General features: G+C 38.7%; 1 protein-coding gene across 1 annotated transcript in view; it reads right to left on the reverse strand.

The window, feature by feature from the left end:
• dock10 (dedicator of cytokinesis 10) overlaps positions 1-17,404 on the reverse strand; it is a 264,702-nt gene that overhangs the window by 115,936 nt on the left and 131,362 nt on the right. Inside the window, 1 exon segment of the mRNA XM_028794429.2 lies at positions 552-735. Coding sequence (XP_028650262.1) covers positions 552-735 — 184 coding nt within the window.

Genomic DNA, 17,404 nt, shown 5'->3' on the forward strand with positions numbered 1-17,404 from the left:
GTGCTATACATACTGTATATAATAACAGAATTGCTCACATAGTTCTATAATAGAAACACCAACAGATGACATAGTGAGTCAGTTATCTAGATTGAACTGGCACACTGGGCAACAAATGGGATAAGATATTTAGAAGCTACATTATGAACACAATGATAAATTTCACCATGAATGAAATTTTGGAAGGTTGTTGAGGGTTAAGAAATTTCAGGTTGTTATTTTTTAAAATGTTATTGTTTGTAATCCCAATTGGGGCATATTGATGATCAAGGTTGACACCTTCGTGCATTGACTGGATATTTAATGCCATGATTAGATAGATAGATAGATAGATAGATAGATAGATAGATAGATAGATAGATAGATAGATAGATAGATAGATAGATAGATAGATAGATAGATAGATAGATAGATAGATAGATAGATAGATAGATAGATAGATAGATAGATAGATAGATAGATAGATAGAATAATTGGCATAAGTGAATTTAGGAAATTCATTTCAGTAGATGAAATAGAAACAGGTCCCATCTATGACCCAAAAAGCTTACCAGTCTTGCTGTCAGTGAGATCAATGCTCTTGCGTTCTTGTGTTGGCCCCTCAGGACTGATTTGCAAAATTCGGTTTAGGGTGGAAATCCAGTCATCCATATCCTGCTCATTTTCTGACGCCAGGACAAAGTAGGTCACATCATTCATTTTTAACTCAAATGCATATTTCCTCAGCTTGTGATTCTGCAAGAGTTTTGGATTTAAGGAAGTATATATTAACAGTAACAGAAAGAGAGAAACTGTATAAGTATGCAGTTAAATAAAACAGCTAGAGCTCTGAATTTTGTTTACTCGTTGAACTTAGCTTGAAGCGTGTCTGTACCCAAGTGTTGGAAGGAAAATGCCAGACCAAAAATCCAAGTTGATTCTGATATTCCATCAGGTAAAATGGAATACGAGGATTCAGTGAACTATCTACTGACAAAAAGGTTGGGATCATGTGTAAGAAAATGAATAGACTTGATGTAGCCCCTAATGTGATGAAAAAAATTAGTAAAAAACAAAAATCATTTAAATATCTTTAAAAGCAAACCCGTTAGTGCAGTGGGCTTATAATCATTAAGAAATAATATAAGTAACAAACTCTGCTTTACTCTTTATTTATAAGGTTCCTTTCACCACATGCACTTTCAAAAGGCACCTCAACAGGTAAACAATTAAAGTACAAGAAAAGTTATGACATTAAAAAGTAGGTACTAGCAGAAGTAATAAAAAAGAAATAAAAGGTGAACAAATAAAAAAATCAATAAATGACAAACAATGATAAACGTGTCTGCTTTGTAAGACTTACTTGCAGACATAATTTAGCTGTTTTTTGAATAAACAATGGATAGAAAAGGGGGAACCAAATAAATTAGGTCAAAGCAAATTTCAAAGAAGGCATGAAGCCTATGGTGAATAAGTGTCTGCAAAAACATAAAGCCATAAGGGTAAATCTTGACTTTTTGTGCTATTCTATTCTCTTATATATACTGAGTCTAACTAAATTCAGTCCACAGGGACAAGAGATATAACATGGAAAACAATTTATTCAGACTTGGATTGCTCTGACCTGCTTTTTACAGAGCATAATGACTGACACGTGGACAAGTGAACATACTATAATAAACCTTTGTTAAAGCGTTGACCACACTAATATGACAGAGACATTTCCCCATCATTCATTAAACAAATTAGGAGGCTGTAGCTGTGGCGGGTACTGCTAAAGAAAATAACACTGATTAACTGGCAAATGATGAAAGACCGTCTCCTGTTTTCTACTTTCACAGGTCGTGATTATTGAAAACACAAAGCAGATGGCAGCAACGTCACAGCAATGCACACTTCAGAACAATCTGAACTGATATATCCTGTATCCCTTTTATTATAAGCCAAGATAATAATGACTATCTGTGTGTGGAGTTAAAAATGCAAAAAGAAAAAAAGGAACTGAAAGATCTGAAACGCTGAGATGCTAATGGATCTCTTCAATGTTTCTTACATGTTCACAGTTTTCTGGTGGATATGCTAGAAAACAGTGTAATGACACTGTGTGAAGCTAGCAGCACATGATACTAAAAATAAGCATTTAATAGATGTATTTCCAAAACCTTTAAATTCTATTAACCAATTCTATTAACCTGGTTAAAGACCAATATGCTCCTTGGTAGGACACTGTGTGACACAAAAACAGCTGAAATTGTTATAAGATTGTGCCATAAAGCAATAACACACAGGGAGATCTGAAAGCTTTTTTGCAAAACAGAAGCCATATTTAAGGCATCACAGAGTGAAAGGTGCAGATGTGAGGTTTGGTCTGGTTCAGCTCTTTTTTTTTTAGACATTTCATCAGCAACAGTAGCTATGTATGAATATTTAATACCCAAATTAAGACATTTCAGTGCACTGTAACAGAATTAAAGAATTTCACCATTTACCCTGAGTGGTCCAGTAATGTCACTTGCCCACAATAAAGAACGTGATCATCAGTTAATGTGCCTTTTAACATACAGGTTGTCAGTAAATCCCCAACATAACTCCAAAATTACATTCTCTTTAGACATACTGTACATTAATCTTATTTGGTTAACACCAAAAAAACTCTTAACACAGTTGTCACATGTACTGCATATATTCATATTTTGCTGCCCAAGAATATTGCTAAAAATGTTATCCATATAAGCACAGAAGACAATATATGCTATTGAAATTAAGAGAACTCTCTCCAATTTATATTGTCTTTGACATTGCTTCCCTGTACATATAGGCCTATAGTATTTGAATCATTCAAAAACCTACCCATCAATCCTTCCATCTAGCCCACCTAATCCAAATTCAAGGCCACAAGACTCTCTAATCTATGCTGTAGATTCTTGTAACTAAGGAAAGATTAACTAGCTCTTCACTTGTGATGTTCAATTTTGTAATACTGTCCTGTAACAGTTGCTTTAGAACAGTCAACAAACTAATGTCTAAGAGGCAGTTGGAATGTGAATGGAAATTTGCCACATTCACTAACATGCTTTGTAACCTAAATAAGAACAGCTCCTGGGACCCAGGTTCAATCCACAGGAATGGCCACTACCGATGAAGAGAATGCACAATCTGTCTGTGGGTTTTCTCTATGAGTCTGTGTTTCCTATCATGTCACAAAGATATGCCTGTTAGATTAACTGGTGACTCTAAAGTGTGTGGTGTGAGTAACATTAGGTATGATTTCATAAGAAAGTTAATTACTACAGTATCACACCTTTTCAAGGTTTAAAATTTAGGTTGCATCTGTCGTTTTATAGCAGCTCATAACAGGTACCTGATTGCTTTTATACATTTCAAGTTCATTTTTTTTTCTTTAGACATTTTTGCACTACATCATACATTAACAGCCTATCTTTTCATTTGTATATACCCAATTTAAATTAGTCATCATAGAAAATTTAGAGAAAAACTACAATGCCAATACTTCAGGAGGACATGGAGTATTATGATATACCTGCATCTCAAAAAATTTAAATATTGTGAAAATGGTAATTTGTTTTCAAAATTTATTAAAAGTCAACTCACCTGACCAGAACAGCATAGAGAATCAATGAGGTATTGTCAAGAGGAAGATGAGACACAACCCGACCCAAAAATACAGACGAGCTGAAGGCTGCTATCAAAGCAACGTGGGCTTCAATAACACCTCAGCAGTACCACTAGCTGATCACCTCCATGCCATGCTGTATTGATGTAGTAGTTCGTGATAAAATAACCCTAACCAAGTATTGTCTGTATAAATTACCATACTTTTCTGAGATAGCACATTTCTGTATTGTGAATCCCTTTTTTGATTGATTATAGGTAATATTCTAATAATTTGAGATACTGGATTTCTGATTTTCATGAGCTATCAGCCACAATCATCAACATTAAAACAAAAAAAGGCTTGCAATATTTGAGATACACAATGTGCTCAGATGCTTACTTATATTAAGCAAAGTAAAACTTTAGGTGTTGGACCATTGAAAGTACTAAAACTGTACTAAAATTCAAATAATTATCAAGAAACATGCTGTAATGGCCTAAATGTAGTCTTGCACATATCTTCATCAATTACATTCATCTAACAAAAAATAATTTCTTGTGAACCCCTCCATATTTTGTTATTCCTGAAGCTGCCTATTAAATGCATCAAGCAGATAAAAATAAAATAAATATTATATAAGGCTACCCCCTTAGAGAGTCATTCCACATCCAATCTGCTTTCCTATCACAGAGTATAGAGTTCTGAAATAGGTCATTAAGTATTTGAACAGTGACAATTTTATAATTTTGGCTCTGTATACCACCAAAATGAATTTGAATTAAGCAAACATTATGTGATTGAAGTGTAGACTTTCAGCTTTAATTTAAAGGGTTTATCAAAGATTTTCTTGAGCCCTTTGGGATGACAGCCATTTTTTCTGCATAGCCTCCCATTTCCAGGGGCTCAAAAGCATTTGGGCATTTGACTGTCAAGCTGTTCCATAGCCAGGCTGGAGCAGTTCCATCATTATTTCATTAATTATAAAGCAGGCAAAAGCTGTGGAATTTGCATTTTGAAGCTGTTTCTGTGAACTCTCAATAAGAGGTCCAACGAGCTGTCCATGTAAGTCCATCCATCCATCCATCCATTTTCCAACCGGTGAATCCGAACCAAGGGTCACGGGGGTCTGCTGGTAGCCAATCCCAGCCAACACAGGGCAGGAAACAATCCGGGCAGGGTGCCAACCCACCGCAGGACACACACAAACACACACCCTCACACACCAAGCACACACTAGGGCCAATTTAGAAATCAGCCAATCCACCTAACCTGCATCTCTTTGGAATGTGGGAGGAAACCCACGCAGACACGGGGAAAACATGCAAACTCCATGCAGGGAGTGATCCAGGAAGCGAACGCGGGTCTTCTAACTGCGAGGGCAGCAGCGCTACCACTGCACCACCATGCCGCCCACTGTCATTCCAAAACAGCTCATATAATATTTTTGGTAAACCCGCTAAATTAAAGCTGAAAGTCTACACTTCCAATCACATAATGATATGCTTAATTTTAAATCCATTGTGCTGGTGTACAGAGCCAAGATTATGAAAATTGTGTCACTGTCCAAATACTTAAAGACCTAACTGTATATCTTGGTAGCAGAGGGCTCAAGACAGGGCACAGAGTGTAAGTGGACAAAGCTCATCATAGGGCACTTTCATGCAACATCCACAGTCACTAATACCATATTTGAGTACTGGTGTCAATCGTCATACTGTATTCAGTTGAGTACAATTTAAGAGTTCTGCTTTTAATATGGATGTTCTGATAAGTGAAGATTATTTGTGTTAAGGATGCTCTTAATTGACAAAGGTCATACAACTGTGGCACCCTTACAAAAAGTACAAAAAATGAAATACAAACAAAACATTGTATTTCCATTTGATGTATCAGTCTATAACAAGTTTTCATGGAGTTCCAGTTTCTTAACATACTGACAGTGCAAGTGCTGCTAACAAAAGGATAACAGATGAAAACTGCAATAAAGGCAGTATGTTTTTATTGGGTAGGGTCAGGTCAGGTCAGGTTAGGGAGGAGCATGCACTGGTACAGACGCACCACAAAAACGAAATAGCTTGGGATCCTGGTTGGCAACCCCCCAGGCAGATATGCGATCCAGTCCCTTCCCCTGGCACTGACCATCTATCTGCCCAGCCAGATGTTATGTGGATATCCCCTGTGGCTTGGTTCGGCCACTTGGGTCCTCAACAATAAGGATCCTGTGAGCTGGATCACCCTTGGGAGAATTGTGCCACATGGCCCTAGTGCCATAACTGAACCTCCCTCACAATGTGATGTGGCTCATTCGAGACTCCATGCGCAAGGGGCTTTCTTGACACAATGTCAAACCAACAGTACCCAAGGATTCTCCAAAAAGACACAGTCCAGTCTTCGTCTCAAGTCACTGATAGAATTCATGTCTCTCAACTATATAGCAAAACAGGAAGTACCAGGACTCTAAAGACTTTGACCTTTGTCCTTTTGCAAAGATATCAGGAGCATCTCACTCCCCTTTCCTGAGACCTCATAACCATCATGCTCTCCCCAATGTGTCTACTAGCTTCATAGGAAGAGTACCAAAGAGTGTCGCTGCTGTGGTAAGTAAAAGAGGTAATTAGAAGGCCTGAATCTTGGTTTTATCCAGGACACTTGCAGGCTTAGACACTCAGATTCCTCACTCAATCTCTCGAAAGGCCCAGTAAGAGTCTCCATCGACTCTGTGAGATTTACAGCATCATAGGCAAAGTCAGTGCATCTTTCTTCACTAACAGATGCTCCACAGCCACTGGACCCCATGACCTTGCCAAACACCCAATCTATGCAAGCACTGAACAGAGTAGGAGCAAGAACACACCCCTGACAAACCCCAGAATCAACTGGGAAAATCACAGAGGTTCTGCCTCCATTCTGCAGAGCACTCATGGCACCAGTGTACATACAGGCATTCCATGATATCCTACGAAGTCTCAGGATGTTCCACAGGGCAGCTTGATCAACTGAGTCGAATGCCTTATGAAAACTGAGAAAGGCTGCAAAGAAAACTCTGCTGATATTCACGTTTGCACTCCATGAGAACCCTCAGTGTTAGGATGTTATCGATGGTATACTTCTTAGGCATAAAACCAGACTGCTCCGGTCACTGGAAGGTGAGCAAGTGATCACGGATCCTATTGAGGATGACCCTAACAAGGACCTTACTCTGAACTGAGAGCAGTGTTATCTTCCTGTAGTTGCTGCAATCCAGGCAATCACCCTTCCCTTTCCAGATAGGGACGACAAGTCCAGTTTTTCCAGTCAGTTGGGATGATGCCAGTCTCCAAAATGGAAGCAAAGATTGCCTGCAATGCCAGGAGGACAGCCTTACCACCAGCCTGGAGAAGTTCACCCCAGCTACCACATATCCCTGCTGCCTTTCCTCCCCTCAGTTGGTTCACTACCTGTGCAATCTCAGTGAGATTGGGTGGTTCACAGCTAATTGGAGGATCAGCCTCAAGAACCATGGACCCAGAGATATCCAACTTCCTAGCCAGATGATCAGCTTTAAACAACTGCTCAAAGTAGCCAGCCCATCTGGTCATGATTATAGCACCCTGACTACAACTCAGAGGAACAGATTCGGATGTGTGTAATGCTTTGATTCCTCTGTCTGCAGACCGTAGATGGTGTGACACTTGCTCACAGATTCCTCTAACAACACCTCCTTATCTGGCCACAGAACCCTCACAGCCGTCCTTCTCAGTTCCCTGTACAGACCGGAGTTGCAATCAAGCAGGGTGCTGCGAATCCTCTTGATGATATCCAGGGTCCCCTGAGAGATGAAACACTTCCTTCTGGGAACACTGGTAACATCGAAACAACCCTCAGCAGCCTTCAGGATCTTGTCACAAACGGTCTCCCACATCATATTAGAATCAGCAGTCACACCCAAGTGTGTAAGTTCCTCACACAAACTGTGTGCAAACTCATTCGAAACAGCCTGATCTTGAAGTCTGGCCAGGTCCAGCCTTATTCTCCTAGTAGATAGTAGCCTACTGAACATAAGGTGGATCTTCAGAGTAGCAACAAGTCTGCTGTCAGAATTCACAAACTGGGCACTTCTGTAGATCCTGCAGTTTTGTAAGAACCTCCAGCATCTGAACATGAGGACATGATTGATCTCCTTCACCACCCCACCAGTATTGGAGTACCAAGTTCAATAATGTGCCTCAGGGCGCTGGAACCAGGATCCAGTGATCTGCAGCCCTTGACTTTTTGCAAAGTCAAGGAACATGGAGCCACTTTCACCATAGGGACCAACACAATCCTCATAGCCAGCCCTATAAGTTCCAGTCATCACATTGAAGTAACCCATGACCAGAGTGATATCACCTCACAGGCACCCATCAACCAACAAGCAAAGCTACGAATAGAATGTCTCCTTCACCGAGACATCACTCACCGTGGTTGGAGCATACATTGAGAGTGCCTTAATCTGAGTCTCATAATACGCTTATTGAAAGGAGTGACAATGGACACCATCAGAAGGAGCTGATCCACCACAGCAACAAATACTCCTTGAGTATGACAGCTATTAGAGTGACAAGACCAATAAAAGGTCTACCCACCTACAGAGATCTGGCCAGTCCCAGGTCTGCACACCTCAGAGAGTGCTGCCACTGATATTAGGAGTTTACGAAGCTCCTCTGACAGCACAGGAAGATGGTTATCATGCTGGAAAGACAAGATGTTCCATGCCGTGCAGTGGGCGACTCCTCAGCCCCACACCAGCTGCGATCTCCCAACATGCCTGACCCCATTGGCTCTCTGGTGGTTTTCACTCTTCTGGGGATAAAGCGCAAGCAGCATTCCTGTGGTTGGCTGCAGCAGAGCTATTCCCCGCGGAAAGCAGAAAGGAGTCCTGTCTGTCATTTTGGAGTTGCATGAAGTTTTTATCTAGTGGTTTGAGTGCCAATCCTGTAATCCAGCCCCCATGTTTGCCCTGCAAGTTGGAGGGACTGTTTGCAGGGTGGATGCAGTTTAATGTCATATCCAGATCAGAGTACAGGGTGAATAAATAAATAAGAGAATCACATTTTAGAATTTCACTTTGTTAACTGTCCAAATCAAAGACTAATTTGACTAAAAGCGTTTTAGAGCTGGAAGCACACGGTATATATATACACCATAGGCTGATTTTGTCCAGCATTTTGACATTAAAAATTATCTGAATTTAATAAAGCACCTTTTACAGCATGCACTGCTTCTACAATGCTTTGTTCTCACTCTAAAAAGTACTTTAGAAGTACTTTAGTGTATGTGACCATGCACCACAATGAAATAATGCTCTGACTATCTCAGGTTTTTTGTTACTTACATTTCTTTTGAGAAAAACTTGAAATTGCTAAGACTATTCACTTAAAAAGTCTTCTTCAGAAAATGGATGGATTGATATTTGTCCTGGTGTGTAAAATCATCAGTTTTTGAATTACAAACTTTTTATATTACAGTAAGTTTTAATTATTTTGATCAAATGAGCTAGGATGAACTGAATTTACAGAACTTATTACAAGCATTGCAAGCAATTCTTGTTCATTCTTCCTGTGCTGTACCAGTAATTAATACATTTGTTCCAGTCGGCTTCTTTTTCAGTTATTTTATGACCTGGGAATAGGAAATAAGTAAAGATGCCACAGAAATAGGTAAAGGTTGGCTGCTGTAGGACTAGGAATTACAGAATTAGTTTACAGCTTGAGAAAGGAAGGAGTTGCAGGGGTACTTAAAAGATCAAATACTTTGATCAGACTTATTTGTCATTAGAACAAGATAGCCAATCAATTGTGTGCAATTTCACATGTCTCAAAATCACAAATTTGCATTTCAAAACAAATATAGCTCGTCCTCTGGACCAAAAAGAAGAAAAACATCAGAACGGCAACATAAAATGCAACATCAGTGATCAAGAGATGTGAGACCACTTGATTTGAATGTCAGAATACGAAACCTATGAATAAGCCTATGAACCTAAATTAAATGTCGTCCAGGAGAACATCCACCACTTGACATTTCTGATTTTCAGTAAGATTTTCAAGGTCTAATTATATCCAGACATTGCTGTCTGTTTTATTTTATATTTATATATATTTTCTTCTGTTTGGTATTGTTATATGTTAATAGATACCATATTTCTTTTATATTTTCTATACCTTGTCTTTTATCTAGAGTGATTGAAATGATAAGAGGGCACTAAGTGAAGCAAAATTGCCACCTTTCTTGCCCACTGGGTTTATTCAGGTTGCTCCTCAAATAATTAGAAGAACTGTGATAGCAGCAAAACATAGAAAGTGGTATATAACCAAAACAGTTGCATTTATATGTGTGTCACAAGTACATCTCCATGTTTGTTCGTGCTGGTGATAGTAAGTCCCTGTGTAGAGAATCCAGTGTGGAATATTGCAGAGTGACTTGAAATTGCCATCACTTGAGACTTTGTGTGGCTAAGATCTCTGTGTATTGTACTGTATATCTGTGTGTGTGTTAATCTTCAAGGGCTGGAGTAGAATTCAATAAACGTTCCTGGTAAGTCACACAAACTTCAGGATAGTACAATAATAAAGCCTTCAGATGACATATGAATATTTGAAAAAAAATCATTGTGACTATAAAAGGATGTAAATTTGCAATGACAGCGCTATCGCCCCTAATGGATAAATTGCAATTTATTGAACAGTCTTGACCACCTAATGAGAAGCCAATCACAATTCAAGGCAAGAAGCATCCTGGGAGAAGGAGAAGATCTTTGCAGGAAACGACCACACATACACACTTAATGAGTCAGTTTAAAAATACAAATCAACTGAAAACACAAATGCCTAGGATTAAACTGGCAGACCTAGAAAAGTCAATATGGGCAGAATGGTGAAAATCCACATAGCTAGTAATGATGCCAGGATTTCCACCCAGGGAGCTGGAGCTGTGAGGCAGTAGCCCTGACCACTACAACACTAAGAGCTAGATATAAAATGGTCAGATTTTGCTATTTTGAAATAGTTTTGCGACTACAAGAAAGTCTTACATACACACATGAAAAAGTTTGGGAACCCCTCTTAATTCTTTGGATTTGTGTTTATCATTGGCTGAGCTTTCAAGGTAGCAACTTCCTTTTAATAAATGACATGCCTTATGGAAACAGTAGTATTTCAGCAATGACATTAAGTTTATAGGATTAACAGAAAATATGCAATATGCATCATAACAAAATTAGACAGGTGCATATATTTGGGCACCCCAACAGAGATATTACATCAATACTTAGTTGAGCCTCCTTTTGCAAATATAACAGCCCCTAGACGCATCCTATAGCCTTTGATGAGTGTCTGGATTCTGGATGGAGGTATTTTTGACCATTCTTCCATACAAAAATCTCTCCAGTTCAGTTAAATTTGATGGCTGCCGAGCATGGCCAGCCTGCTTCAAATCATCCCATAGATTTTCGATGATATTCAAGTCAGGAGACTGTGACAGACATTCCAGAACATTGTACTTCTCCCTCTGCATGAATGCCTTTGTAGATTTCGAACCGTGTTCTGGGTCATTGTCTTGTTGGAATGTCCAATCCTTGCGTAACTTCAACTTTGTGACTGATGCTTGAACATTATCCTGAAGAATTTGTTGATATTGGGTTGAATTCATCCGACCCTTGACTTTACAAGGGCCCCAGTCCCTGAACTAACCACACAGCCCCGCAGCATGATGGAATCTCCACCGAAATTTGACAGTAGGTAGCAGGTGTTTTTTCTTGGAATGTGGTGTTTCTTCCGCCATGCAAAGCGCTTTTTTGTTATGACCAAATAACTCAATTTTTGTCTCATCAGTCCAAAGCACTTTGTTCCAAAATGAATCTGGCTTGTCTAAATGAGCATTTGCATACAACAAGCGACTCTGTTTGCGGCGTGAGTGCAGAAAGGGCTTCTTTCTCATCACCCTGCCATACAGATGTTCTTTGTGCAAATTGCGCTGAATTGTAGAACGATGTACAGATACACCATCTGCAGCAAGATGTTCTTGCAGGTCTTTGGAGGTGATCTGTGGGTTGCCTGTAACCATTCTCACAATCCTGCGCATATGCCGCTCCTGTTATTTTTCTTGGCCTGCCAGACATGGGTTTAATAGCAACTGTGCCTGTGGCCTTCCCTTTCCTGATTACATTCCTTACAGTTGAAACTGACAGTTTAAACCTCTGAGATAGCTTTTTGTAGCCTTCCCTTAAACCATGATACTGAACAATCTTTGTTTTCAGATCTTTTGAGAGTTACTTTGAAGATCCCATGCTATCACTCTTCAGAGGAGAGTCAAAGGGAAACACAACTTGCAATTAACCACCTTAAATACCTTTTCTCATGATTGGACACACCTGTCTATGAAGTTCAAGGCTTAACGAGCTAATCCAACCAATTTGGTGTTGCAAGTAATCAGTATTGATCAGTTACATGCATTCAAATCAGCAAAAATACAACGGTACCCACATTTTTGCACAGCCAGTTTTTCACATTTGATTTAATTTCATACAACTAAATACTGCTTCACTAAAAATCTTTGTTCGGAAAACACCCCAGCACTCAGATGTTCCTAGGAAATGAAAGACATATCACTGTTATCTTTTTTTGTTGAAAGTAGAGTAAATTATTACGCAGGCTGAGAGGGGTTCCCAAACTTTTTCATATGACTGTAAATCAAAAAAATCAAAACTTAAAGACAAGCAGAGATTGATTGGTCACACAAACTTTCACAATAGGAATAAGAATAAAACTTGTCAGTGCTTAATTAGGAAACATGAAAATCTCAAGAAACCCTTTAATCCTTTTATCAAGAATAGAAAGTTTACTTTTTTTGGTAAAGTTTAGCTGAGGAGCATTGCAACCTTCAGTCCATAAACAAATATGACATCCATCACATCATACTGTATGAATTTATATACACTTCTGCAGTTGTTCTAGCAACCAGCGCTATGCAAACATTTAATGACATAACCAAAGGTGAAAAAATGAAATAGTAATAAAATACAAAAAAAGAGACGATGAAGTATTGCATAAGAAAATTTCACTTTTTGTTAAACAATGATAGATGCAAAAAAAGATTTTGAGCTATATAATAAAAAACACACACTTTATTTTATCAAGCATCATCTCTAACACCATCACACACTACTCACTAGGATTCATCCTCAGTCAGAAAACAGGAAAAGAAGATGAAAAACTTCATATTAACATTCAATGTTACACTCCAACATTCTAGACAAGATCATGGTGTACAAAGGGTGGTAGGATTGTTTTGAGGCAAGTGAAGGAAAAACGACTCACTCAAGAGGTACTAAAGATCATAGACTGGTCCTGCATCCTTGCATGATCTTACTTACTCCTACCAATTCAAAGCCAGCAGTGTATAGATAAGCTTGCTAAAGCTTTCTTTACATAACTACCATTATTACGGAAGGAGGAATTAGGCACCTGCCTACAACAGCACCATGAAAAAAACAGATGAAGACTAAAATTACAGCACACTAAACCCATAGTCTGGAGACACTAGCAACAATACAGTCGTTCTTTCCAGAATTGCAGAAATCTTGTGACAAAAATTCTGATTATTTAAACAAGTTATCAACACGTGGACACCTGAATGATCTTAGGATATGTGGCAACATGTACAGCAATGGGCAACAAGAAATTGTTTACCAGCTGTGATCCTACAAACTGCTCAATAGGAGACTCAATTTTATGACCACTGAGAAAGATAAAAGAACATATGCAACAAACAAAAATAATTAATTGAAATAACTTCAAGCAGCTGCTAACCCTGTAAAACAGCACACCAACCTCGGTAGCATAAAATCACCTCCTAAAACCAGTTCAGAGTTACACAAATTGGGCTGAAGGCAGGGTCCAGCCCTGGGCATCATGACAGTTGATCACAGGGCCAATTCATGCATACACCTACATAGGGCTCATATAAAATCGGAAGAGCCAGAAAAAACATTTTAGAAACACAGGGAAAATGTGAAAACTCCACAAAGGTAGTGACCAGGCATAGGATTTGAGCATAGGCCGCTGGATCTAAAAACTAAACTAAGCTAAAAAGTACACCACTATACCATTTATATGATAAAGATAAAATTACTTCTGACAGTTTATTCTAACTGTAATAGAGATAAGAAATGATTACAGAGTACAGACAGAAAAAAAAACAAACAGTGACAACACAACCAAATATTTTCTTAATAGTCTGAATTTGCAGTCTGTGTAGTCTTGCAAGGGACTCTAATGAATCATTGCTTGCTTAAAAGGGAAAATATAAATGAATCAAGCCATGGACTGATGGTTAATCTAACTGAGAGAAGAAACAGAGTTCTTCAGATTTCACAATAATGTTGCTAGCACTGTGCAAGCTCCATTATTACCTCTTCTAAATTAGAGGTCTTTATCATAATATGACTGCTCATAATTACAGTATGTTTCTTGATATGCTACAGTACAGAGCAGTCAGTGTCTTAACACGTTATCACTGTACTAGGCACACCTACCAACTAAGTTGCAATGACTTCTGGCTTAAACAGATAAAGAATGTAGCTTTGACTTAATCAGATTCCCAATGGTAAAGCAGAAGACACAGATAGGGTAATACTCAAAGGTGAAATAACCATTAGTCTCACTAAGATGGATTATATCTTGTCTCACAGTCCTGTCCCATATCTGCCATATCTGTTTCTATCTCTATAGTAACAATTAAGCCTAATATAAAATGAATATATTACTCTGATGCTCTATTGTAACTCTGTTAAGTTCATACCCCTGACAGGTTGTCTGTGGTACTTCCTGTGATCCTCCAACCTTGTTCAGCACTCTCAATAAGCACTGCCTCTGCACAATAGCTATTTACGTTAAGAAGGGTCTCAGGAATCCAGCAGAACTTAGATTTGCTAAAGGGCAGATTGGAAGACCTTATAAAGCATCCTCTGACTCCAGAACTGCTCCTCTCCATGGCTCATTTTATCAAGAGTCAAGAGTAGAGTCTGGGAAAAACGTTCCCTGGTACTCATTTGGTGAGACTCAAAGAACCCCACTCACCCACTCAATGTGTATGGTAGAAGTGTTTTTGTCTGCAGCTGTTTGAGAAGTTAATTATTGTTCAAGGCTGCATGACTAACATTGTAGGATCAAGTCTTGTTATAGTCTTAAGTGTTGTGGTTTTAGCAAGGAAAGCATGCAACGAGGATGGTGAGAAGTCATCTTTTGTGGCTATTATACAGAATCTATTATATTTTACCTCCTGAAGACTATTGACAGTTGAGACTATTTGCAATGCAGACATTTTTAGACCAGAAATATGACTCTCTTCTTTGGTTAAAGAACCTGTTAAAACTTTATTTTTTTTCCCAGTTTTGATAACAGAACATGGGAGGTTGTGGTGTTTTTGGTATGTGGAGTTTATATGCTCTTTCAAGTCTTATAAATATAGTGTTCCAGCCTCATTAATAGAGGTAGGGTAACGACAGGTTAAATTGAACTTAAAAGTCACCTTCAGTTATTTGAATATGTCTAAGTCTGTTTTCGGTCATTGTTTGTTTGAGAACAGTTTCGAAGTGAAGATTTCAGTTGTATGTATGTTGCATAAGCTTGACATAATTAAATTCTGTGACAATAAAGTGCAATAAAATATAGTGAACAGCTGCTTCCTGGTACCAACTAGTGGCTAAGGGTATTACTACTATCCATCCATCCATTTTCCAACCCGCTGAATCCAAACACAGGTTCACGGGGGTCTGCTGGAGCCAATCCCAGCCAACACAGGGCAGGAACCAATCCCAGGCAGGGTGCCAACCCACCGCAGGACACACACAAACACACCCACACACCAAGCACACACTAGGGCCAATTTAGAATCGCCAATCCACCTAACCTGCATGTCTTTGGACTGTGGGAGGAAACCCACGCAGACACGGGGAGAACATGCAAACTCCACGCAGGGAGGACCCAGGAAGCGAACCCAGGTCCCCAGGTCTCCCAACTGTGAGGCAGCAGCGCTACCCACTGTGCCACCGTACTACTATCAACATGAAATGTAAACAGGGGCCTACAACCCTTCAGGGCCCATTTAACGAGCTGGCTCCTGACATTATCCACACCACTGCATGTTATTTTATTCTCTTCTCTCATTATCACTTGTTGCCCACCCTTATAAACCATTATTGTATCATAAAATGTAGAATTATTGCAAAACATTTTGGAGCTCACTACATTACTATCATAGCTTTCAAACAATCAGACAATCAGAAAGGAATTCAAAATCACTTGGCATCACTCCTCTAAAGAAATATTCTACACTTATTAAGATGACATGTAAGGTTAAGCCAGTATTTTACAAGTTAATTAAAAGCACACACGTCAATGCCTTTAAAAAGGCTGTGTGGGAATTTGTGAATCCACTCTGTAAAATACTTGGGCAAATCCCACAGCTACCAAAAGAATGCAAACTCCACCACCTCTAAATAAGGAGCCTATCATAACATTTTACACACAGCTGGGTGGATGCCAGTGTCTCCACTCATTTAAAGCTTGCAGAAATGACTTCATCTATTCTACAGAAATATTCAGTTGCTGAGCATGCAATCCTTAATAATGTTCAAGAAACAGACAAAAAAAGAAAAAAAAAACATTTTGGGAAGTGAGACACGTTTAACAGATCATTTTCTTCAATTGAAAAGTGATGATTTATGACAGGAAAAAAAACACCAGGCAAAGTGTTTAAACATCAGTTTTACTGGCAATATGCAGAAGTATAAGAACACAGGTCAGCATAGCTTCTTGTGTTTGCAAAACAGTCTTGAGTACTGATGTGAAAATGGCTGCCACATCACTCTTGACCTCACTGCTAACAAAATGTGCACACACTTTTACAGTTCAACAGTACATCAGATGGTATAATCATTCATGTTAACAAAGTATTCTGCTCAGCTTGGTAAGCAAGACTACCTACAGATTGTGATAAGTTGTTAGTTGGTGCATCTTATATGGTATGCACACTGGCACCATCCCCCAAGTCCTAAACCCAAAAATGTCTTCCCTATTCCATAATTAGATTCAGTTTTAAAAAACTCCACCTTCGGAAAATAAAACACCATTTGCAATTCAGAAATGAACAAAAACAAAATGCATTGGGACATTTAATAACCATCTGTTTTCTTACATTCTTTATCAACTTAACGAGGGCCTGAGCCTATACCAACACAAAGCAAGAACAAATTCTGGACATGGTGATAATCTTTTACAGAGCACACACACTCAAACTGGGACAACTTTGAGTCAACAATTATGCACATCTATAGAATTTGGGTGTAAAACTAGAATGCCCTGAGGAAAACCTATGCAAACAAAGATAGAATGAGCAAACTCTATATCAGCAATGACTAACCACGGGGTCAGGGTTAGATAAAGATTTAACATGTTAAATTAAACTACCATAATCAGACTGTAAATATGTTATAATTGTGGCACTGTACTTAAAAACTATTAATTTAAAATGAAGAAAAATTTAAAGTAAGAAGCTAATTAGGAGATAATCTAAGATCAGTGAATACATCTTGTGATTAAGAGCAGAATTCATGGACATAACAATCAGCTAGAGAGAAAAAAGACCATGAAAACCATTAAGACACTACTATAAAAACTGAAATGTACATCTGTCAGTTTTTCCCCAAATGACTTCACTACACACAAACATGTTAAACATATGTGTGCCTGCTACTGAGTGCGGAACTGTGGCTGTAACAAAGATGGCAGA

The sequence above is a fragment of the Erpetoichthys calabaricus genome, chromosome 2 (genome assembly GCF_900747795.2).
Source record: "Erpetoichthys calabaricus chromosome 2, fErpCal1.3, whole genome shotgun sequence".
NCBI classification, from domain to species: Eukaryota; Metazoa; Chordata; class Cladistia; order Polypteriformes; family Polypteridae; genus Erpetoichthys; species Erpetoichthys calabaricus.